A 24827-nucleotide genomic window follows, 5' to 3' on the forward strand; every position below is an offset into this window, starting at 1 on the left:
CTTTCTCCGTTTGGTGTTCGGCTGAGTTCTTTATCTCTTCATTTGATGTTCTAGGGTTTCAGGATTGTTGATTTTCTGTTTGGCTTAGTTTTTCGGATCTTTGTTGTGGAGGGACGGCGTGGTGCTTCTGCCTAGACCGCCATCTTGCCGGAGTCCCCGATACACACATTTTGGAGGGGACATAATTCAATCCATGACAGATGCCAAAGGCTTTGATCTCTTTATTCCAGCTTGATGTCTCAATCTCCCCTCTAACTGCCCTCTCCCACCAATCCAATCCATCACCAATTCTGCCCTCTTCCCTGGAACAAGCCAGCTCCTCTGTCACCTGCCCACCTTCCTACCATGTCCATGTCTCTGTACTGCAGCCTGAGTGAACTTTTCAGAAGTGACCTTGACCATACCTCCCATGGCCTAGAATCTGGCATGGCTTCTCATTGCTCTAGGGTTAAAACCAAAATTTTTTCATGACCCACAGGGACCTCTCCAGTCTGAGCCCAGACAACCTCTCCAACCTTTCCCTGCATTATGCTTCCCTGCTCTCACTCAGATCTCACTGCATTCATTAATTGCCTGGCACTCAGAGAAATTGGAAACCCTGGTTGCATAGTGGTTAAGAGCTATGGCTGCTAACCTAAAAAGTCAGCAGTTTGAATCCACCAGGTGCTCCTTGGAAACCATATGGGCAGTTCTACTCGGTCCTATAGTGTCGCTATGAGTTGGAATCGACTCGATGGCAACTGGTTTGGTTTGGTTTTGGTTTAAAGCACACCGTCACAGTACCACACTCTGTCATCTCGTGGTCACTATATATGTATGTGTTTGTCTGTTAGCTTGTTCATCGCCTCTCCCTCGCACTAGGACAAGAGCCATGTCAGGCTGGTTCACTGCTGTATAGAATGGTACCCAGCACACAGTAGGTGCTCAATGTGTTTACTGAATGCATGGACACATTAATGAGTGAACACATAAACTAATGAAAACACACACATGCCCACAGACACAATCTCTTCACACAGAACCCTGTGCACGCTTTGTCAGGGCTTTTTATGCAGCTGATGAGGACAGACTCCAACATACAAGCTGGACTCAGTCCCCCCAGCCCTTGCTCCCTTACCTTCAGCCCCAGCTCCTTTCTTCTCAAAGGCTGCACACAGACGCTCGAGCACCATGCTATCACTGGAGCCCTCCACCCGGACCTCCTCATCCAGAATCCAGAAAAGGCCCTTGGTGTCTTCGGTACAACCCCCAGCTGGTAGGCGGACCTGGTGGGGAGACCCAGGATGAATTGAGGGACCCTGATCTCTAACGGAGGCCAATTCCTGGGCTGCTCTTCCTGCCGATAGGGAGTGTGGGAATCCAAGTGCCCACATTGTCTCAGAACAAAGCTGCCCAGACACACACTCCTGCTCACCCTCAAACTCTCAGTGTCAAAGCCACAAAACTGGAAAAACCTCTCCATTGCAAGGGGTCCAAATCCTACCTCTGTCCTCCCTTCTTATGAGACTTTGGGCAAGTCACTGCACCTCTCTGAGTCTCTATTTCCTCATGTGTAAATGGATAATGGAAATACCTTCCTCAGAGGGCTGTTGACAGGATGAATGAGCACCAAGCAGGGGGCAAGCACTCTTTAAGTCATGCATTTCTGAACACACAGGGTTACTGGTCTATTTGTACACAGTGAAACATGAAACGCTTACTTTTCCATCCACATCACTTGCTCCTAAAAGTATTTGTATTTCTTTGAAGTAAAATCCTGAAAAAATGTAAGCGCTCAAAGAATGTTTCAGAGGAGAAGGTGAAATTGGTTCAAAGCAACAGACATGGAATTTTAAATTTAGTCATGAGCTTCAGAGACCATCAAGTCTACCCTTTTATTTTGCATATTGGAAGAAGCCCTGGTAGCACAAAGCTCAAGTGCTCAACTGCTAACCGAAAGGTTAGTAGTTTGAACCTACCCAGGTGCTCCACAGGAGAAAGACCTGATAATCTGCTCCTGTAAAGATGACTTTCTAGTAAACCCTATGGGGCAGTTCTACTCTGTCACATGGAGTTACTTTGAGTTGAAAATTGACTTGACAGCACTAACAACAACAATGGGAAACAGATAGAGGCTGGGGAGTTCAAGGGGCTTACGTATCTGAGGGCCTGCTATGAGTTGGCACAACCAAAATAGCATCAAGTGGTTATGGAAGAAATGTGATGTGTAGGGTGGCCAACCTTCCTGGTTTACCCAGGACTGGAGGGCTTCCAAGAACATGTGCTTTTCAGCCAGGAAACTCCCAGAAAACCAGGACAACTGGTCATCCTAACTCAGAAATATTGGTATACACCCCTCAGAGGCCCAGAGATGAGAAGGGGCATGTCCAGCGTCACATAGAGAGTCAGCGCAGAACCGGAACTGGATCCCAGGTATCCTGGGCCTTCACCTTGGCCTTCTATGTTGGACTTGAAATTGACAGCCGGCCATTCATCATAAGCTCCCAGCCACAGCCCAGTGGCCTTGGGGACATGGCAGCCATCCCCTCCGCACACTGCCTGGGTCATTCCCTCAGTCCTGCCCCTTCCAAGGAGCGGCACAGGTAAGAAAGCACAATGGTAGAGGGAATCGGCCAGAGGGAGATGCCAGGAAGAAGCAGGCACACTGCGAACAGCCCACAGGCTTGTGAACAGGGAGCTTTGCAATGATAAGCGCAGCCCACCATGAGCCAAAGGAGGGCTTGAAAACCACCCCGACCAGCAAGAGATAACGAATAAGGAAAAGAACAGTCTGTGGCACCAAATGGCAGGAGAAATGCCACCTGTCGGACTCCTACTATGTGCCAAGTACCATGGCAGGTGCTTTACGTACTCTTATCATTGACTTGTACAACAACCCCAGGGGATATTATTGTTCCCATTTTGGATATGAGAAAACTGAAGCTCAGAGAGATAAAGTGACTTGCCCAAGGTCACCAAGGTTGGATCCAAGCTGGTCAGGATTTACAGCCCAAGAACTTTCACACCAGGAATGTGAGGGGCAAATAAATAAAGTCAAGTTACATGGTCAAGGCCAGTGCTTAGAAAGGCTTGAGCAAGAGGTGCAGGTTCTGGGGTCAGCAAAGCAGGTTCTAGGGATGGGGAAAGTGAGGCCGAGGCTCAGACATCCCCCTACATAAAGTCTGTCCTCCCCAGCTAGGTCAGGGACCTGAATCCATTGTCACCCCCCCCCCCCAATTCTCCATTCCCCAAGGACCCAGTTTCTGCCAGTGTGCAGCACCTTCGTCTGAACACCTGATCTTGACCAGTGAGAGTGGCTGGACTGGGGCCACACCCATTGCTGAACTCCCTTAGCTCAGAGCACAGGCTCCTTGGCATGAGTCTAATTCTAAGACAGAGTTAGACATAAAGCAGTGGCTCTCAATCTGAGGAGCTTGTCAATACCTGATGCCCAGGCCACACCCCCAGACTAGTCAACACAGAATCTAGGTCCCAGGCATCAGTGTTCGTAACAATGCCTGGGTGATCCCAGGTGCAGACGGTACTGTGAACTAGTAACTTAAAGACTCTGATCAGCTGGTATTTCACTAAAAAGGCCATGCGGTATCTGAGAGCTTGATTTGCTGGGCCCCGTGTTACCTGGGAGGGGTTCTGATCTACAACTGCCACCGTGGTCCCTGGAGATGGTTCTGGAAGGTCAAATTGCACAGGAACATTTTCCTAGAAAATCACAGAGTTTAAAAGTTAGCTCCTCCAGTGATCTGAAAGGAGTAGAAAATTTCCAGAGGGGGAAAAAGAAGTGGGGACTTTCATCACCCTGTGGCCTTTGTATGAGAAGGAAGATTGTAGACCAATGTTCCAATAACATTCTGATATTGTCCACCTTGCAGGCTCATCAGTAATCATGAGCTTTATCACGAACTGATAATTCAGTCCAAACTTTTCTAATACTTAATGAGGACCTAATAAGTGCTGGGCTGAGTGCTAAGCATTGGATGCAATAGACATAAATCATGGATAATAGTAATTGCCATATAAAAATCATCAGAAATGTCCAAACAGCACTGTGCACAAAGATGTTCATCACAGTGTTGTTTATAATAGCCTAAACTTGGAAACCACCAGATGGCCAAAGAAAAGTTAAGAAAGAATCACACATAACCATTGAAATACATGTTTACTAAGAGTTGTAAATGGAGCAGGGGAATGTGAATAGTATAATGTCATGAGGAAAAAAGCAGGTAACAAAATTGTGTGTATAGAGGGATTGCAAATCTGCAATATATGGAAAAATTACTGGTGTAAAATACAGCAGATTGGTAAGAGTCACGGGCAGATTACCCAATAAGCAAGGTACACATGGGCTTACTTGTGCTTACTTACTAATCTGTAGTGCACAATTTCACCTGTAAAATTGAAACCCATGTGAAATTGTTCTTTCCATATTTGTAAGTAAAAACAATTAAGCCCATGCATACCATGCTTACTGGTTAATCCACTCCTGATGACAGTGGTTGCCTCTGGGTAATAGGGTTATAAGGAGATTGTGTTTTCTGTTTCTTTATACTTATATGCACTTTCCAGTTTTTTAATAAAGAACACGCATTGTTTTTATAATCAGAAATAAGTGAAATATTATGGGAGGAAAAAAAGATAGCTGCTCCCATATATTGAATGGTCTTTGCCACCGGTATTTCAAATACCAGCAGGGTCACCCATGGTGGACAGGTTTCTGTGAAGTTTCCAGACTAAGGTAGACTAGGAAGAAAGGCCTGGCCATCTACTTCCAAAAATTTAACCAATGAAAACCTTATGGACCACAACAGAACACTGTCCAACTCGCTTGCTTTGAACATATCATCAAGAAGGATCAATTGCTAGAGGTGGACATCTTGTTGGCCAAGTACAGGGCCAGCAAGGGTAAGGGAGACGCTCCGTGAAATGGATTGGCACAATAGTCTCAAGAATAGACTCAAACATGCCAGCAGTTGTGAGGATGATGCAAGACTGGGCAGTGTTTCATTCTATCAGGGGCAGATTATCCAATAAGCAAGATAAACACAGGCTTACTTATGCTTACTTACTAATCTGTAGTAAATTTCACATGGGAACAATTTCACATCTTGTGGTTAAAGCCATGTGAAATTGTTCACTACAGATTAGTATGTAAGCACAAGTAATCCCGTGCTTACTTTGCTTACTAGGTAATCCTCCCCTGCCAGGGATTGCAAATTTGAAAAGAGGCTTTGATTCTATAGGAGGGTGCTGTGGGGGTGGGAGAGAGACAGATGCCAGTCGTACCTGGAAGCAGAATCTCTGAAGTGGTGAAAAAATGTGAAATTGTTCACTGTGGATAATCTGGTAAGCAAGGTAAACACTGTGATTACCTTGCCTATGGGATAATCCTCCCCTGCATTCTATGGTACATAAGAAGCCATGAGTCCACTCGACAACAGCTATCTATCTATCTGCCTATCTATCTATCTATCTATCTGTCTGTCTGTCTATCTACCTGTCTAATACAGACTAGGCACTTTCTATCATACTTCAATAAATATCTGAAACAGTCCCTTAGGGGATAGTTCTCTACCCAACCCTGTATCCACACTCATTACAGAGTAACACTGCAGCTTCTCCCAGCAAGAGGTGGAGACTATTTCCCTGCCCTTTAAATCAGGGCTCAGCCTTGGACTTGTTGTGACCCATCAAATGCAGCAGAAGTGACACAGTGCTGTCCTGAGCCTAGGCCTCAAGGGGCCTTGCACACTTCTGCTTGCTCTTTTGGAAACTTGCCCAGTTGCCATGAGAACAAGCCTGGGCTAGCCTGCTGGAGGATGAGACATTTGTGGAGCAGAAATGAGTCAACCCAGACAAGGCCTGCCTAGATCAGCCAATGACCAGCTAACCCCTAGAAACGTGAGAGTCCAGCCAAGATCAACAGAACCATCTATCTGACCTTCATCTGACTACAGGTATAAGAGCTACCCAAGCCAACACCAGAAGAACTGTCCAGCCAACCTCGAGACTCATGAGCAATAATAGAGGGTTATTTTCTTAAACAGCTATGTTTTGGGGTTGTTTATCATGCAGCATAATCGTGGCCAATGATAACTGATATAGGAGTATTGGTATCTCCATTTTACATGTGAAGAAATTGAGGATCAGAGAGGGTAAGTGACTTTCCTATGGTCACACAGCGAGTAAGTGGCAGAGTTAGGATCAGACCCCAGGTCTCATCACTGTCATTGGTTTGAGATTTATCCAAGTGGATGCTTTCATTTATACAAGTGCAGCCTCCAATCTAAGAAATTACCTCAATTTCAATACCCATTATCTTATTGATGAGCAATATGGTTATTTCTAATATTCTGCCATTAGAACTGGCTGGAGTCAAAGTGGTCACCTTCAGGGCAGAAGGAGGGGGTAGTGATTGGAAGTGGGTATGAGAAGGACTTCTGGGGTGCTAGTAAGGTTCTATTTTGATGTCGGGGGAGGTGGCTGCACGCTTATGCCCATTTGGATGAATCCGTTGAGCTGTGCACTTCTGATTTACTCACTTTTCTGTATGAATGTTATATTTTAATATAATTTTTTTTTTTTTTTAAATAAGGAAAGGGCTGGCAGGGACACACCTATATGTGTTTCCAGATTCACATGCACAGAGATTCCCTAAGGTGCCTCCTAGAAGGGGAACTGCTGGGTTGTAGGGCACGCGCGTTTTCACGTTGGTTAGACATTGCCACGTTGTGCTCCAAAGGGGTGTATCACCCACCGTTTCCACCCAACCACAGAGAAAGAATGGCTTTCCATGTGCGTGAAGACGCAGGCTAACCCTCGGAGGAGGCTTTCGTTTGGGTGAGATGGGCAAGGAGGTTCAGGCCGTCCCAAAGAAGGACAGCCGTGTGAGCAAAGGCCCAGGAGCCACAAGTTCACTGCTTTTTGAGGACTGCAGGCAGGGAGGGGGGCAGTGGGTGTAGTGTGGGCTGCAGAAGGAGATAGGGGAGCGGCAGAGGCCTTGGGGACCAGCACAGGAGCTGGGGTTTGCTCAGTGGTGGGCCAAACTGGGGTGATACTCAAGGTGATCAGAGGGCCTGAATCTCACTCCTCCCTGTCCCAGCCTCACACCCTCTGCTGAGCCCCGGCAAAGGCCCACTCCAGCCCAGCCATACCTCTCGGTATCGCTCCAGCGTGGAGACGAAGGTCCGCTGGTAGAAAAGCAGCTGCAAGCGCTCGTGGGTGTAATTGTGGCACAGCTCCTCAAAGGTGGCGGCGCGGTCCTTGCCCTGGTGCCGGGGGTTCTGAAAGCCTGGAGAATCTACCACCATGATGGAGGCCATGGAGAGGTGATGGGAGGAGAAGGATCTAGAAAGAGAGCAGAGAGGACCCGAGATGCCATGGAGGCTTAGATCCCAGCTGGTCCAAGTCTCCCACTCTCCCACTGCAGAGATGGAGAAACTGTGGCAGCCTACTGGGTGGATTTAGGGATCTAGCAGATCCAGCAGGCTCACCACTTACAGGCTGTGTGACCTTGGGCAAGTTGCTTAACCTCTCTGAGCCTGGTTTACCCAGCTGTAAGATGATGGTGAAGTCAGTAGGACAAACCCAAGTGCTGCGGTAAGGATTGAAGGAGTTAAAGTATGAAAAATGCCTCCCACGACATTCCAGAAATGTTACTACCCCACCAGGCCGAGTGAAGAGATAACTTGTTTAGGAGACTTTGGAGACAGTCCCATAGACCCTGGATCCTAGCTCTGCAACAGAAGGGCTGTGTGCCTCGGGACAGTCTCGCTTAACCTCTTTGAGGCTCAATCGCCTCAGCTGTGAAAGGGTTAATGGTGGAACCCAGCTCAGAGGACTGATTGAAGTGTTGAATGTGATAAGGCCTCTGTTACCCTGAACACCATGGGGGCTGCTGCGTGGTAAGTGCTCAGCAAATGTGATCTGCTATTATTATCATTAGCACCATCAGCTATAAGCTTTGGAGCGCCCTTAGTTTAAACCTTAACTCTTCTCCATTATGTGCGAGTTTTCCCACCCATAAAAAACCAGCTGCTGTGAAGTCCGTTCCAACTCATGGCGACCCCATGTGTGTCAGAGTAGAACGGTGCTCCATAGGGTTTTCAGTGGCTGATTTTTCGGAAGCAGATTGCCAGTTCTCTCTTCTGAGGTGCCTCTAGGTAGACTCAAACGATCAACCTTGCAGTTAGCAACTGAGAGTGTTAATTGTTTGCACCACCCAGGGACTCCTTTCTATCTATAAAATGGGGTTGATAAGAACAGCCAGCACATAAACATGCATGAAGGTTAAGTCAGATAATGCTTGGAGAGCAGACACCTACTAGGTGCTCAGTAAATGATGGTAATGGTTATTGTCATCAACAATATACCCATTTTACAGATGTGGGCTCCAAGATCCCAAACCAAGAAGCTGCCCCCCTTCGTTGGCTGAGGCTGCTTCCTTCCGCCAGAAGTTCATTTTCCAGTCCCAGTGCTCCCTTCTCAAAGCACGCATGATCCTCTTTGTTTCTAGATAATGCTTCTGTGGTCTCAGACGGTAATTACTCCAGCAGCGATGGAGGGTGTTGATTCTGTGTCCACGACAACATCAGAGAACTCCCAGCTGCTCTGTTGCTACGCACCAGCCCCATCACTTTAACAGGATTTTGAAAGCCTAATTATGCCTCCTGCTTCCACGGAGGAGGGAGGGAAGTCCTTGCCTACATCCTGGATTGACCAGCCAGGATTGCTTAAAGGATTTTGAATGGTGTGGCTCAGGGTGGGAGAAAGCAGAGGCTCCTGGTGCCCCTGCAGCCTCGCAGACACATTTCAGAGACACAGTCTAGCCCACTCCAAAATTCCACCCCTCCAGGAAAATTTAGAAAAATAAATGGTTGAGAGCAATGTGGTGGGTTATCAGGGAAACTCGAAGGTTTGAGGTGGGGGTGCAGCATTGTGTTTGCATCCCAGCTCCACCTCTCTGTGCCTCGGTTTCCTCATCTGTAAAATGGGCTGATGTATGAGGTGATACGGAGCCCTGGTGACACAGTGGTTAAGAGCCTGGCTACTAACCAAAAGGTCGGCAGTTCAAATCCACCAGCCGCTCCTTGGTAACCCTTTGGGGCAGTTCTATTCTGTCTCATAGAGTTGCTATGAGTCGGAATTGATTGGATGGCAAGGTTTTTTGTTTTTGTTTTTTTATGAGATGATATAAGGCAAGTTACACAATTAGAGGGGAAAGAATAGTGGTTCAGTGGTAGAATTCTCGCCCTTCCACGTGGGAGCCCTGGGTTCAACTCCCAGCCAACACATCTTACGTGCAGCTACCACACACCTGTCAGCGGAGGTTTGCGGGTTGCTATGATGCTGAACAGGTTTCAGAAGAGCTTCCAGACTAAGACAGGTTAGGAAGAAAGGCCTGGCGATCTACTCCCGAAAATCGGCCAACGAAAGCCCTGTGGATCACAATGGTCCGATCCACAGCCCATCATGGGGATGGCGCGAGACCAGGTAGCGTTTCCTTCCCTCATGCATGGGGTCACCGTGAGTTGGGGGCCCGACTTGACAGCAGCTAACAACAACCACGTACAGTCAGTGTAGGTGCTGGTCCTTAGTAGATACCCTGAAATTGTTAGCTTTTATTATTAGCATTTTTATTGTCACTATTATAAGGAGCAATTTAAATACATTATTTCTTTTAATCCTCAGAATGGCCCTGGGGGATAGAGCTATTTTTTTTTAACAGACTTCATTTTTTTAGAGCCGTTTTAGATTTACAGAGAAATTGTGCAGAAAGTACAGAGCTTCCATATACCCCCACCCCCTTGCATACTGTTTCTCCTCTTATTAACACCTTGCATTCCTATGGTACACTTGTGACAACCGACGAACTGATGTTGGTACATTACACCCACTCACCTATCGACTATCTCGTTATCCGACATTTTTCATTTACACCAATAGAAAAAAGTCTACTATCCGACTATCGTGTGCGTTAATGAGTAGTTGAAGCGAGGTGAGGGGAGGAGAAGGCGGCTGAGGTTTGTGACAGGTTTTATGTGGGCCAGGCCACTGCCAGCACTGCTTAGGCAAGGGGCACGCAGGAGGTGGCGGCAGCCGGTCCTCAAGGAGGTGGTGGGAGCCGTGGCCGCAGGAGTCAGGCAGGGGGCTTCGAAGTCTCCTCTTCCAAAGAGGCCTTTCTGCCAACTCTGCAGCCTCCACTGGATCCTAGTGGCTGGGCCTCATCTGTCCCCAGGTCCATGAGCCACCCTCCACAGAGGACTGTCTCTGGGCCAGTAGAGTGGGAAGGTAGAGAGGCGAGGCAAGGCTCAAGGCTCCTCATGAAGGCCTGGACTGTGGCCAGGTGACAGTGAGCCCCTGCTGCTCCAGAGGCAGCGGGCAACCCTGACCACCACCACCCACAACCCCTGCAGTCTCCATGGCGGTGGAGTAGGTGTGATGGGGAAGGGGAGCCTGCCATGCCACACGTATCCCAAGACACGCTGTGGGCACTGATGGGTGGTGAGGGACTGGGGACGGAGGGCGACACCAGTACGCCCCACCTGCCCCAACTCTCCTATAATGCCGATTTTCACGTGACAACCTGGCCTTTGGAAGCTAACCATGTCAATAAGTGAGGGGTGCATGTATTATTAACTAAAGTCTCTAGTTTACATTAGGGTTCATAACATCATGTGTTCACCATGACAATAACCTACAGAATAGTTTCACTGCCCTAAAAATGCTCAGTAGAAATTTCTGGAGCCATTAAAGCTAGATGAACCCCCAAAACTATTGCCCTGATAATAATCTTTAAATCTTAAACTTTAAACCAAAGATATCCCCTAAAGTCTTCTTCAAACCAAACAATAGTTTAGGTTAATTAGTAAAGAATGTCTGCCTTGAGCATTGTGTTCTTTCAAAGAATTGTCTCTATGGGATCAAATTGACAACAGCAACTCAAAAGGTTAGGGTGCGTAGGGGGGCAGTGAGTTTATGTTAATGGAGGAGGAACAACTCAGAAAAGGAGGGTGAGAATGGTTGCACAGCTTGAAGAATGTAATGGATGTCACTGAATTGCACATGTAGAAACAGTTTAATTGGTGTATGTTTTGATGTGTATATTTTCAACAACAACAACAAAATAAAACATTTAAAAAAAGAAAATGAACAGAAAACAAATGCCCTGTGGGTAGAGCTATTTTACAGACGAGGAAAGTGAGACTGGAGAGGTGGACCGATTTGCAGAATCACACAGCAGTGGGTGGCCATGGTCAAATTTACACCCAGCCCTTTCCGGCTCAAAACCCTGCTCTCTAGCTCAAAATAAACCACTATGTTAAACCTCCCCATGCTTGAGCTTGTATGTTTACCTGCAAGAAGAAGGCATGGTGCCTGGGCAAAAGCTCCAGTTACCTGTTGATGAGTGAAACCACGGCGGCAAAGAGCTCCTGGTACAGGCCCGAGGCCATCCCCTCCACACACTCCACACCCGTCATCTTGAGCCCTGAAGTCAGAAAGGACAGGACCAGCATCCTGTGGTCAGGACCTCATCTGGGGCCAAGAACACCCCTCAAGAGGGAGCAGAAGGTCACTTGGCCTTAGAAACCAGCCCCCCACACACACACATCCCCCGCCCCAACTGCTGAAATCATATGCCCACATTCTTAGGACAAAATTCAAATAGCTTACCAGGACTTATGGGACCTGTGTCAACTAGCCCTATCTCCCTCTCCATCATGCCCTCTGTGCATCTCCTGTCCTCTCTGTCAACTCCTGCTCATCCTCCAGGGCTCAGCCCAAATGTCACCTCCTCAGGGAGGCCTTCCTTGACTACCCCTACCAATTAGACTAATTCTCCACTCTCCCTTATACCACTTGCTGCATTATCTTTACTTATATGGTTATTTTGTTGATCTGTGTCTTCCCCCACAAGGCTGAGAGTGCTGTAAGGATGGGACTGTCTCCAGTTTTGTTGGCCATCAAATCCCCCAGTGCCTTGTGCATAGTAGGTACTCAGTAAATGTTTGCTTTTCCCTCTTTCTGGTCAGAAATTTGGCAGTTATATCAGAAGCCATAAATGTTCATATGCTTGACTTCAACATTTCGTTGCTAGGCATTCGTTATAGAGAACTATTCAGAGAAGCAACGATTTCTAGGTATATAGGTGCTTCCAACTGTTTAAATTGATAACAATCACATTTTGGAAACCATTTCAATGTTCAACAATAGCAAATGGGTTAGATAATTCATAATCCATTCATACAAAGATACGTTTAAATTCAGGTATAGAAGAATATCTAATGAGATGGAAAAGTATCCACCTATGTTAAAAAGAATAAAACGTTTACAGAACTAGAATTACAGTTATAGCCTCAATTTTATTTAAACACACACACATGCACACCATTAAAAGAGCTAGCCTTGATTAGGGTGAATTGAACAATATGAGGCAAGGGGTGTAAAGTGGTCCCAGATCACAAATTCTGACACTTAAGTTTCGGTGCATCCTCAGAATTGGAAATGCAGGTTCCAAATCTGCACGCACTTAGTGCCTGGAGAAAGAGTTCTGCTTGCACACCCCAGGCAGCCCACTGCAGCCCTGAAATAATTTCCCACCCCTCCTTTAACTCCACCTCCAACCTGGGCTGTTGCTAGGCAACCCACAGCCTCCCAGCATCTCTCCTGAACCTGCTGGTCCCCTGCCTGTTTAATGTCTACCCTCAAGACCTTGGCTTGAGAAGTTGAATCAGACTCACAAAGCTGTGTGTATGTGTCATGGATTGAATTGTGTCCCCCCAAAACTGTGTGTAGCACCTTGGTTAGGTCATGATTCCCAGTATTGTATGGTTGTGTTACCTGATGTGATTTCCTTATGTGTTGTAAACTCTACCACTATGATGAGATTATATGTGATCTCCTCATGTGTTATAAATTCTATCACTGTGATGAGGTTATACTGATGAGGTTGACAAGATTAGTGTCTTAATGCAATCTCTTTTGAGACATGAAAGAGAGAAGTGAGCAGAGACACAGGAGAACCTCATACCACCAAGAAAGCAGTGCCGGGAGCAGAGTGTGTCCTTTGGACCTGAGGTTCTGCTCAGAGAAGCTCCCAGACGAAAGGAAGATTGATGACACAGACCTTCCTCCAGAGCCAACGGAGAAAGCATTCCCCTGGAGCTGATGCCCTGAATTTGGACTTGTAGCCTACTGGACTGTGAGAGAATAAATTTCTCTTTGTAAAGCCATCCACTTGTGGTATTTCTGTTGGAGCAGCACTAGATGACTGAGACAGTATGCATGTGCGTGTGTGCGTGTACGCGTGTGTGTGTGTGTCAGAGAGGAGGGGTAACCTTTAAGCATACCACAGAGGGCAGACCTGGAAGGAAACAAAAAGGCCAGTGGAGTCCAAGTGCCATCAGCCATCAAGGTGAAGTCCCTGGAAGGAGGGGCGGCTCCGAGGATCCAAAGGCCCCCCAAGAGATGTCCCAAAACCACAGCTCAAAACAGTCCTCCTCACTAATCTCAAACTCTGCTGTTTCAAGAAGAGCTAGTCTGAGGGAGTCCTCAGAGACCCTTGGGGCTCAAGAGGTCCCTCTGCACCTCATTTTATGCAACCAAGCCATCTGGCTAGCAGAAGGCTGCAGACCTAGGACTCAGAAGACCCCACCATTGCAGGTGCAATACCAAGCCCCCCTGCTTTCCCCCACACCAGTTAAATGCACCGTTATTCCTCTAGCTTCTCAGAACAAAATCTTAGAGGCTGTCCTTTGTCCCTCTCTTTCCCTTACATCACAAGGCCAATGCTATCATATCTACGTGTACACTATCTCCTGAATGTGCCCACCTCTTCTCATCTCTACCTCCACTTCCCTAATCTAAGCCACTATCATCTCTCACTGCGATGACTTTTACAGATTCCCAACTTGTCTCCCTTCTCCCACTCATTACCCAATCTTCATCCAGGCTGGACTTCATAAAGATAAGTCAAATCACATTATTCTTCTACTTAAGCCCTCCGCCATAGCTTCTCATCAGTTTAAGAAGAAAAATCCTCACTTACAAACTTTTACATGATGTGATCCCACCTTGCTCTCCAACCTCATCTCCTACTATCTCCCCACCTGCTCCAGCCATACCAGTCTTATTTCCGCTCTTCTGTCAGGAAGGTGAGACTTCACTCTATATCGCAGGGGGCTCAACAAACATTAAATGCAATGGAAATGCTTCGTCCCTTGGCAATCGCCATGTTGTTCCCTCTCGCCATTGCAGGAACCACTCCGCAGTTTCAGAACCCTGGACAGAGCTATCTATTTGACTGTAAGCCTCATGCACGTAGGGACCATGTCCACTTCCGCTCAGAGTGGCTTCCCTGCACCTAGTACAGGCCTGCATGTAGTAGGCCTTCAATAAATCCTGGATGGATGGGTAAATGAATGCTGGTGTGTCCCCAGAGGCTGGCCCAGAGGGTCCTCAGCCCACCAGAAAGGCAGTAGGTGCAGTACCTGAACTTGTCTCCTCATCCTCAAGGCTGCGTCGGCTTGACCCAGACATAACTTGCTCGATGATCTGCTGCAGGTGATGCTTGAAGGTGGCCCTGTTCAGCTCTTCATACTCGCAGCCCAGCACCTCGGCTGCATAGTTTGCCCACTCAAACCGCATGAACTGCTTTCGGCCCACTGCACAAGGGACAAAGCAGAGGTGTGGTGGTGAGGATCTGGCATGGAGTAGGTGGGCGCCCAAGGGGACCTCGCAGAATCTCCTCACCCTCCCAACCTCTGGGCCACGCACCCTCAGTGAGGGGCCTGAACAACTGCTCAGGTCCTGGGTGACGGCCCCCTGGGGAGGGGTCAGGTTTTCCAAGAGATATGCTTATCCTACCTGCACACCATTTGCATTTTTCACTTTTTCTAAGAAATTAAAATGATCATGGGAACACTCTAAATGTGGAATTGAGGAATGGTTAGTAAAAGTATCATTGATCCAGTCACATATCCAGTTGTCTATCCATCTACCCACCCACTACCCCTTGCCATTCAACTACTGACCCAACCCCCTATGCAGCCACATATCCAACCATCTAGCCACCCATCCACCCATTGATTTATTCAATACATATTTACTGAGCCCCCTTGATGCAACAAGCACTATGTTAGCCACTGTGGAATTAATGATGAGCAAGATAGGCGCGGTGCCTGCCCTCATGGAGCTGACAGTCTACTAAGGAGATGAGACAATAAACAAATAAATAAAATAATTTATGATGATAAATTTATAAAGGTTTTTTTTTTTTTTCCTTTATGTAGATAATAAAACAGGATGATGAGATAAAGGGAGATTGAGGGAATTACTATGTATCTACGATGGTCAGAGAGGGCTGTGCTGGAAGATGTGGTATTTGAAATGGGATGTGACAGGTGAGAAGGGCCTGACCACACAAAGAGCCGGGGAAGAGCTTTAGAAGAAGAAGCAGTGCAAAGGCCCTGAGGCAGAAATGAGCACAGTGTGTCAGGGAAATGTCAGGAAGGTCAGTGTGACTGGAACGTAAGGAGCTGGCAGGTGGGTACCAGATGAGGTTGAAGAAGCAATGAAGAGTCAAAAACCAAAAACCAAACACCCATTGCCATTGCCGTCAAGTTGATTCCAACTCACAGCGACCCTACAGAATAGAGTAAAACTGCCCCATAGCATTCCCAAGGCTGTCAATCTTTACAAAAGCAAATTGCTATATCTTCCTCCCACGGAGCAGCTGGTAGGATCAAACCTTTCAGTTAGCAGCTGAGCACTTAACCACTGCACCAGTCGGGCTCCTTAAAACCAAACCGGATGCTCTCAGGTCAATTCTGAGTCATGGCAACCCCTTCTGTGTCAGAGTAGAACTGTGCTCCACAGGGTTTTCAATGGCTATGATGTTTTGGAAGTAGATTGCCAGGCCTTTTTTTCTGAAGTGCCTCTGAGAGTATTTGAATTTTTGGTTAGTAGCTGAGCATTTTGCCATATGCACCACCCAGGGAATCCAGACTATTATAAGACTATTAAAATTAGTAATGAAGGTTTTGTGCAACATGGACAATGCTTACAGTTTAATGTTAAGTGAAATGCGGACTAGAAAACTGTATGATGTCAACTGTGTGAATCAAGCAAAACTGCTGTAAAAAAATAATAAGAAGGAAATATATCCAAATATTAACAGTCACGGCCGGGTAGGGGTAGTCTGTATTTTCCAAATTGTCTACAGTGGCTGTGTATTCATTTTGTAATCCAAATGAAAATAAATGTTTTATTCAAACAAGTAAGAGTGCCATTGCTAAATAATTGTCTCGTGTCTCATATCTTCCCATAAATGTGTTTCTTTCTTTGGATTAAGAATCACAGTTGTCAATAGAAATTTCTCATTTCATCAGAAAGAGGTCATGAGGGCCCAGTTCTTCAAGCAAATGTCTTGAAGAATGAACTTGGCTTCTGGTAAAATTGGAAATTTGGAAAGGAACTTTATCTGGGACTCTGACACTAACTGTTTTGGATTGAATTATGTTCCCCCAAAATATATGTTGAAGTACTGATCCCTGTACCTGTGAATGTGATCCTGTTTGGAAATAGGGTTTTCTTTTGTTACGTTAATTAGTTCATACAGGAGTAGGGCGGATCCTATACCTAATCTCTTCTGAGTGGTGTCTTACAAAGGGGAGTACAGACACAGAGAAGAGACACACACAGGGGCAAGACCCCATATGATAATTCATCTATAAGCCAAGGACTGCCAAGAAACACCTGGGGCTACAGAAACTGAATGAGACCAGGAGGGACCTTCCCGTGGAGCTGACATAGAGATCACAGCCTTGCTGACAATCTGAATTTGGATTTCTAGCCTCCAAAACTATCAGACACTACATTCTGTTTTTAAAGCCACCTACTTGTGATGCTTTTGTTATGGCAGTACTATCAAATAAGACACTACCTGCTATGGATTGAATCGTGTCCCCCCCAAAATATGTGTTGTGAATCCTAACCTCTATACCTGCGATTATAATCCCATTTGGGAAAGGGTTGTCTTTGTTATGTTAAGGAGGCCAGATTAGTATAGAGTGTGGCTTAAATTGGTCTCTTTTGTGATATAAAAGAGATTAAACAAGCAAGTGAAAGAGGCAGTGATGGGGGACTAGACACACCAAGCCACATGAAGATCACCCAGGAGTAGAAGCTCAGAACAGACAAAGACTTTCCTCCAGAGCTAACAGAGAGAGAAAGCCTTCCCCTAGAGCCGGCACCCTGAATTTGGACTTCTAGCCTCCTAAACTGTGAGCAAATAAATTTCTGTTTGTTAAAGCCACCCATTTGTGGTATTTCTGTTATAGCAGCACTAGATAACTAAGACACTAGTCAAGGGAAGAGGAGCTCTAAACCCAGTCACTGAGGGTATCACAAATATTGTTGTTAGGTGCTGTCGAGTCAGTTACAACTCATAGCGACCCTATGTACAATAGAACGAAACACTGCCCAGTCCTGGGCCATCCTCACAATTATTGCTACGTTTGAGCTCATTGTTGCAGGCACTATGTCACTGTATCACAAATAGCTACCGCTTATTGAGGTCAGTTGCTTGGTCATTACAAAAGCACCATAAAGTATTATCCCCGTTTTGCAGATGATGACCTTGAGACTCAGAGAGGTACATAGCTAATTAAAAAAAAAAATCTTCCCACTTTAAAAATTACAAAAATGATGATGATGGTGATGATGATAATAACAGTGATGATAGCAATAATGATGATGGTGGGGGAGGTGCTGATGATGGTGATGATGTTGGTGATGGTGTTGATGTTTTAATAACGATGGTTGTGATGGCGATGATGATGATGATGATGGCAATGATAGTGATGATGGTGTTGGTGATGATGATGATGGTGATGATGTGGATAATGATGATGATGATGGTGATGATGTGGATAATGATGATGATGGTGGTGATGATGTGGATAATGATGATGATGATAGTGATGGTGATGGTGATTATGATAGTCATGATGATGATGATGATGGTGGCTGCAATAATGATAATGGTGCTGATGATGGGGATGATGTTGATAATGATGATGATGATGGTGATGATGCTGATAATGATGATGATGATGGTGATGATGTGGATAATGATGATGTGGATAATGATGAAGATGGTGATGATGTGGATAATGATGATGATGATAGTGATGGTGATGGTGATTATGATGGTCATGATGATGATGATGATGGTGATGATGTGGATAATGATGATGATGATGGCGATGATGTGGATAATGATGATGATGGTGATGATGTGGATAATGATGATGATGATGGTGATGGTGATGGTGATTATGATGGTCATGATGATGATGATGATGGTGGTTGCAATAATGATAATGGTGCTGATGATGGGGATGATGTTGATAATGATGATGGTGATGATGTTGATAATGATGATGGTGATTGGGCTGCTGCTGCTGCTGATGATGATGGTAATGGCAGTTACCACTTACTGACCTCATTTTACTCAACATCAGCATCTTTGTTCAGTTCATGGCTCAGAAAGCCTGTGTTCAGGTTCTAGGTCTGACATGTGGTAAGAGCTTAATACATCTGGTTAGAATCATTCGTTATTTATTATTGTTGTTGTTATTATTTTAATCCTCACCAGAGTCATACAAAGCAATATTATCATTCCCATTTTACAGATGAGAAAACAGACTCAGAGAAGTCACCAGAACTCAGACTGCTACTAAGTGGAAGAACTAGTTTCTCCAAAATCAGTCCTTCAAATACCACCTTTAGGAAAATTTCCATATCCTTAGCACTGTAGATAAGAATTTCTTTTAAATGGACTCACTTCTCTTTCCCATTTAAATATATTGTAAAAAGAAATAGTATAGCACTGTTATAAATGAAAGGAGCCCTGTTGGCACAGTGGTTAAGCGCTTGGCTGCTAACCAAAAGGAGGAGAAAGATGTGGCAATCTGCTTCCATAAAAATTACAGCCTTGGAAACCCTATGGGGCAGTTCTATTCCGTCCTGTAGGGTCACTACGAGTTGGAATAGATTGGCCATCAACGGGTTTTTATCATAAATGAGAATCTATTATCACCTGTCACAAATGGAAAGTAAAAATAAATACAATATGAGCACAAAAATGCCATTAGATTCTAATTAGATGCCATTACCTTCCAGCCTGGTGCCTGTTCTCTCTTTTTAAAAAAGACAGTTTAGTAAATATTAGAGAGAGCTGTTAAAGGCAATTAGCACTGAATGAGACTTTCTTCTTGCTGTGATAGAGATTGAAAGTGGATTTAATAGAAGACAATTTTTTAGGCAGGTCATAATCTGTCTGTCTCCTGCCCTGTCACCCCTCTACTGTGACTTTCTAAAATAGTCTCCCACATTCCAACTGCGTTGACCTTCCACGGCCTCACTGAGCCAGAAGAAGTCATGAAGGGAATCGGCAATTTCTGAGAAAAGGAACAATAAATGGACTCTGGCCAGGCTCACCAAATTCTGGCTGATTTATGAGGGATATTTCCAGGTGCAGCTGAGAAGCACCCTTCTGGTGAACTCCAGGCTGTCACACACAGAGCACTGCCAGAAAAACACATCCTGTGATCTCAGTGCCCAGAGGCTGGCCAGTGCACAGAATCCAACCCTATGGGTTCCTCTGTATTTGCTCAGACATGGGCAGAGGCCAAAACTTCTGAGGCCCAGACCATGGTCTTGGGGAACATCTAGCTCAATTGGCATAACATAGTTATAAAGAAAATATTCTACATTCTACTTTGGTGAGTAGCATCTGGGGTCTTGAAAGCTTATGAGAGGCCATCTAAGATACTCCACTGGTCTTAACCCATCTGGAGCAAGAGAGAATGAAGAAAACCAAAGACACAAGGGAAAGATTAGTCCAAAGGACTAATGGACCATAACTACCACAGCCTCCACCAGACTGAGTCCAGCACAACTAGATGGTGCCTGGTTACCACCACTGACTGCTCTGGCAGGGATCACAATAGAGGGTCCTGGACAGAGCTGGAGAAAAAGGTAGAACAAAATTCTAACTCACAAGAAAAGACCAGACTTACCGGCCTGACAGAGACTGGAGAAACCCCCGAGAGTATGGCCCCCAGATACCCTTTTAACTCAGGAATGAAGTCGCTCCTGAGGGTCACCCTTCAGCCAAAGATTAGACAGGTCCACAGAACAAAATGAGACTAAAGGGGCATACCAACCCAGGGACAAGGACTAGAAGGCAGGAGGGGACAGGAAAGCTGGTAATAGGGAACCCAAGGTCGAGAAGGGAGAGTGTTGACATGTCGTGGGGTTGGTAAGCAATGTCACAAAACAATCTGTGTAGTAACTGTTTAATGAGAAGCTAGTTTGTTCTGTAAAACTTCACCTAAAGTACAATAATATAAAATTATAAATTTCCAAAAAAAAAAGCTTCCCGAGGCCCAGAATCCAGAGATAGAACTTGAGCAGAGAGAAGTGGAACTGGGCAAGAACATGCACGTTGGAGCCAGACAGATCTGGGTCAAATTCCCATTTCTGCTATTCCCAGCTATCAACCTTCAAGCAAGTTGCACAGCCTTTTTGAGCCTCAGTTTCCTCATCTGTAAAATGGAATCATAAAAACCTCCAACACCACTTCGTAAGTTTGCAAGGACTCAGTGGGATAGTTACATGGAAATATCCAACAGAATGTCTGGCCCTGGGAAGGTGCTCAACAAATTCCAATTCCCTTCTCCATGTGGAAAACCAAGGAGGGCAGGACTACCCTGTCCTGGCTACTGCACCTTCTCACGTCTCTTTGCTGCATCACAAAGAGGCCATGTGGGTGTAAAATGAATGGGTGCGCTTCGGATGTGGGTCCGGCCCCAGGGAGGCTCTTTTTATTTTATTTTATTTTATTTTTAACTGCTCAGATGTATTGGGCTTCAGAGTGCTTTTATAGAGGATCTTTCAGGTCTAATGTTCCATTATTTTCTTCTGGATTTGTAGTAGGGGAACGGAAGCATTCACTGTTAGCGCCGCCATCTTGCTCCACCTCCGCCCCAGGGATTCTGAGCTGACAGGGTGGCTTCTCCTTCCCTGAAAGGGGCACGTACATTGGCTCAGTGCCCTCTCCACCAAGCTATCCCAAACTTAGGGGTATTGTAGCTGTCTTCAGAACACCACCGAGGTTAGGGATTCCAGTGTCCAAGGAAGTGTCCCAGGGAGCGGGGGTGATCCTTTGGCCTTTTAACACCCGCGTGGAGGGCTCCCTCCTCCCACGGAGCCATCATTTAACCAGTAAGGACAGCCGTCAAGCAGTGAGCACTTACCAGGTGCCAGGCCCTGGGCTAGAGGTCTCACAAGCCTCATCCATTTAACCTCATAAAAATCCTCTGAGAGAATTCATGGATACGGAATAGGCTCAGTGAGGTCTAGCTTCTTGTCCAAAGTGGTACAGGAAGGAAGTGGCAGAGCGGGATAACCACCCAGGAAAGCTGACCTCTGACTGTGCAGGGAGCCACCCTAAACTCTACAAGGGAGCCCCATGAGAGCAGAACTCTGTGTGGTCACGGCTCCCTCCCAGCTCCTAGAGCAAAGCCAGCATAGGAAGGCCTCCATAGACAGTTGTAATGATTAAGTGAAGGAATGAATGAGCGCTTCTCCCAAAGAGGACTTCTGAATTTCCTTTTCACCAAGGAACCACCCTTCTGGATCGTCAGCTCTTAGAGAAGGCCTTCTACATTGGAGAGAAGTCACAGCAGGGAAAGAGAGAAAAAAAAAAAAGAGAAAACAAAAGTGAGAGGCAGAAAGAGACAGAGAGGAAGGAAGAGACAGAGAGAAAGAAAGAAAGAGAGAGAGATGGAAACAGAAAGGACAGAGACAGCTCCTCAAAGGGAAATCCTTGGGGTGAGGGTGGCTTTTGGATTTGTCCTTGAGGCTCCATCTAATGTGATCCCATAGGCAGGGCTGAGTCAGTAACTCTCTGGGTCACAGAAGGGGTGTGGAGAAGGCAGGACAGAGAAGCCTTCCAGCTGAGGGTCAGAGTTTCCCAAAATGCATGTGTCATAGCAATTGCTCCATGGAATGTTAATTGGTGTCATTGGCAATAATGGATCCTATGTCATACCAGTTTAGTAAATGCTTGTTTAAACAAGTGTCTTGATTGTGAGACTTCTCAGAGCCTTTAATATGCACCTTATGCATCTCCAAGCGGGGGAAGCTCTGCTCAGATGTATTTGGCTTCAGAAAGCTTTCATAGAGGATCTTGCAGGTCAATGTTCCATGAGACACTAGTTCAGGAAATACTAGTTTAGCTGAAAAGGAGCCCTGGTGGTACAATGGTTAAGTGCCCAGCTGCTAACCAAAAGGTCAGTAGTTCAAACCCACCAGTGGCTCCGCGTGAGAAAAGACCTGGTGATCTGCTCCCGTAAAGATTACAGCCTAGGAAGCCCCATGCGGCATTCCTACTCTGTCACACGGAGGGTCAGTATGAGTTGGAATTGACTATAGCGCACACAATAACAGTTTAGATGAAAGAGCCCTCATCTAACCAGGTGACCTTGGACAAATGGCCCCATCCAAGGTCACACTGCTGATAAGAGGCAGAGCTGGGATTTGAATGAAGAGAACAAAGAAGGTGCAAAATGTGAGAAAGAGAGAAAGGGAGGAACAAGGGAAGGTAATGGAACGGCACAGTTCCTGAGATGCTCAAATCTACCCGCAAAGCAGGTTTTCCTCTTTATGCTCAATACAAAGAAAGAAAAAAAAGAAAACAACAACATGGCCGTTTTTCCCCATCCACCATGAGTTCAATTGCTATCAATTACTACGGCCTCCTGCGTTTATTAATAACCAAGTTATTTCTCCTTCCAGCAATAGCATGCCGCTGCTGAACTACTCAACATTATGTGACTTATTTATAACGCTGAGGCAGCTGGTTCTCATTTCGTCACCCGGAGGGCAACAATTCTGAGGCCAGTGAGGAAGGAGGCTGCCTGGTGGGAAGAGGTAAGAGATCAGCTAAAAAAGGCTGCAGCTACTACAGGGCAAGGAGGGAAAAGACAGTGCTTTGGAGACAGGCTGCCTGGGTTCAAATCCCACCTCCACCACTTAAAGCCTTGTGACTTTGGGAAAGTTGGGTATCTCTTTGAGCCTCCATTTCCTCGTCTGTAAAATGGGGATGAAAACAGAATCTACTCCCATGGAGTTGTGGTGAAGAGGCAATGAGCTGGTGTGTACAGTCACTTAGTGTGGCGTCTAATAGTTATAGTTAGCTGTCATCGAGTGGGCGCCCAACTCATGGTGACCCCGTGCACAATGGAACAAAATGCTACCCAATCCCTCACCAATCCCATGATCAGTTGCGGAGGGGACTATTGTGATCCATGAGGTTTTCGTTGGCTGATTTTCAGAAGTAGATCACACAAGGCCTTTCATCCTAGTCCATCTTCCTCTGGAAGCTCGGCTGAAATCTGTTCAGCATCATAGCAAGATGCAAGCCTCCACTGACTGACAGGTGGTGGCTGCACATCACGTGCATTGGCCAGGAGTCAAATCTGAGTCTCCCGCAGAGAAGGCAAGAATTCTACCACTGAATCACCCTTGCCCCCTTCCCCACTCTAATAGTAAGTGCTCAAAAAACGTCCACTTTTCTAATTACAATTACAATCACAATCTGGGATTTCCACCATCAAAGGGTACAAACGGATCAGAAAGGGAAGCCCCAGGATCAACCCCAATTCCAGAGGCTGTGGCTTTCTGCCCAGGGACATCCAGCAAAGTTCCATTGTCAGGACGTTGGAAAACATGGCTTTCTTATTCTTGGAGGAAGAAACTTCAAGTCTCTTTCTGCCTCTATGGCTCAGGCCTGAATGTTCCTGCTGCTTCCATGTGATGCAACTCAAAAACCTGGACATCTTGTCCCACCTGCCTGGATTTGGCATAAGGTGACATCTGTTTCAGGTGCTTTGCCCATCTACACCATCAGACACTCCCAGCAAGGCCTGGTCAACAAGTCATCTATAAATTGTTTATGAGTTACTCTTAATCCAGTATGAATCCCTGCCCACAACTCTAACCCCTAGGAAGATAATGCATAGCAACCACTCCTAACATACATTCCTCCAGGTTCTGGGGAATACCAGCAGGAAGTCTGGGGAGAGAGGGCTGTGGGCAGATCAGTGAGGCAACATCAGATTACACCAGCAAAATGGGTTTTGTTCTTGCAGGAATTCTCAGAACCTTGAATATGCCAGCGTATGCTGGAATTCACAAAAGGAGGGGAGAATGTGTAGGGGTTTTCCAAACTAATTTGATCAAGAGGCTAGTGGGAAAAGGAAGACTTGGCATCTTTGGGGCAGTGTGGAATTGTGGAAAGAACCAGAGGCTGCATGTCCAAAGGCAGTTTCAGCCTGGCTGCATGATCTTGAACAAGAGATGTCACCTCTCTGTCTCAGTTTTCTCATCTGTAAAATGGATAGCTTCTGTCCTATGGGGTTGTTTTGAGGATGAAACAAGACATTGGGTGTGAAGTTGTTATGGCAATGTCCCCGAAGCAGGAAATCCAATCTGAGGAGCAAAGGGTCATCAGGAAATTGTCAGTGGGAAGATCTTCCACATCCAAATTGTGGGAGCAGAGGTGCATGAGTAAGACCAGAGGCAGATCTGTGAGCCACGTACTCAAGCCACACAGCTAGCCAGGCAGAAGGCAGGACGAACCCGAGACCTGGATGGCCCCAGTCCAATGCTGTTTCCACATTCAAGTGCCCCTCGTCAAGGCAGGCTCAGCAGAGGTCACTCAATCTGGGGCCCTTTCATCAAACCATTTCCTTTGAAGCTGT

At 46.1% G+C, this 24827-nt stretch overlaps 1 protein-coding gene across 2 annotated transcripts in view; it reads right to left on the minus strand.

Moving 5' to 3' along the window:
* The window catches only part of MYO18B (myosin XVIIIB), a 310234-nt gene that overhangs the window by 231097 nt on the left and 54310 nt on the right, over window positions 1-24827 (minus strand). Inside the window, exons 12-17 of one of the 2 annotated variants that reach the window (XM_023741793.1) lie at window positions 14484-14657; window positions 11392-11482; window positions 7149-7341; window positions 3619-3699; window positions 1718-1720; window positions 1118-1265 (exon numbers count right to left, since the gene is read on the minus strand). In XM_023741793.1, coding sequence (XP_023597561.1) covers window positions 1118-1265; window positions 1718-1720; window positions 3619-3699; window positions 7149-7341; window positions 11392-11482; window positions 14484-14657 — 690 coding nt within the window. The remainder of the gene's footprint in view (window positions 1-1117; window positions 1266-1717; window positions 1721-3618; window positions 3700-7148; window positions 7342-11391; window positions 11483-14483; window positions 14658-24827) is intronic. The other variant, XM_004387626.1, reaches the window with a different exon arrangement.

This window comes from Trichechus manatus, unplaced genomic scaffold (genome assembly GCF_000243295.1).
Source record: "Trichechus manatus latirostris isolate Lorelei unplaced genomic scaffold, TriManLat1.0 scaffold00190, whole genome shotgun sequence".
NCBI classification, from domain to species: domain Eukaryota; kingdom Metazoa; phylum Chordata; class Mammalia; order Sirenia; family Trichechidae; genus Trichechus; species Trichechus manatus.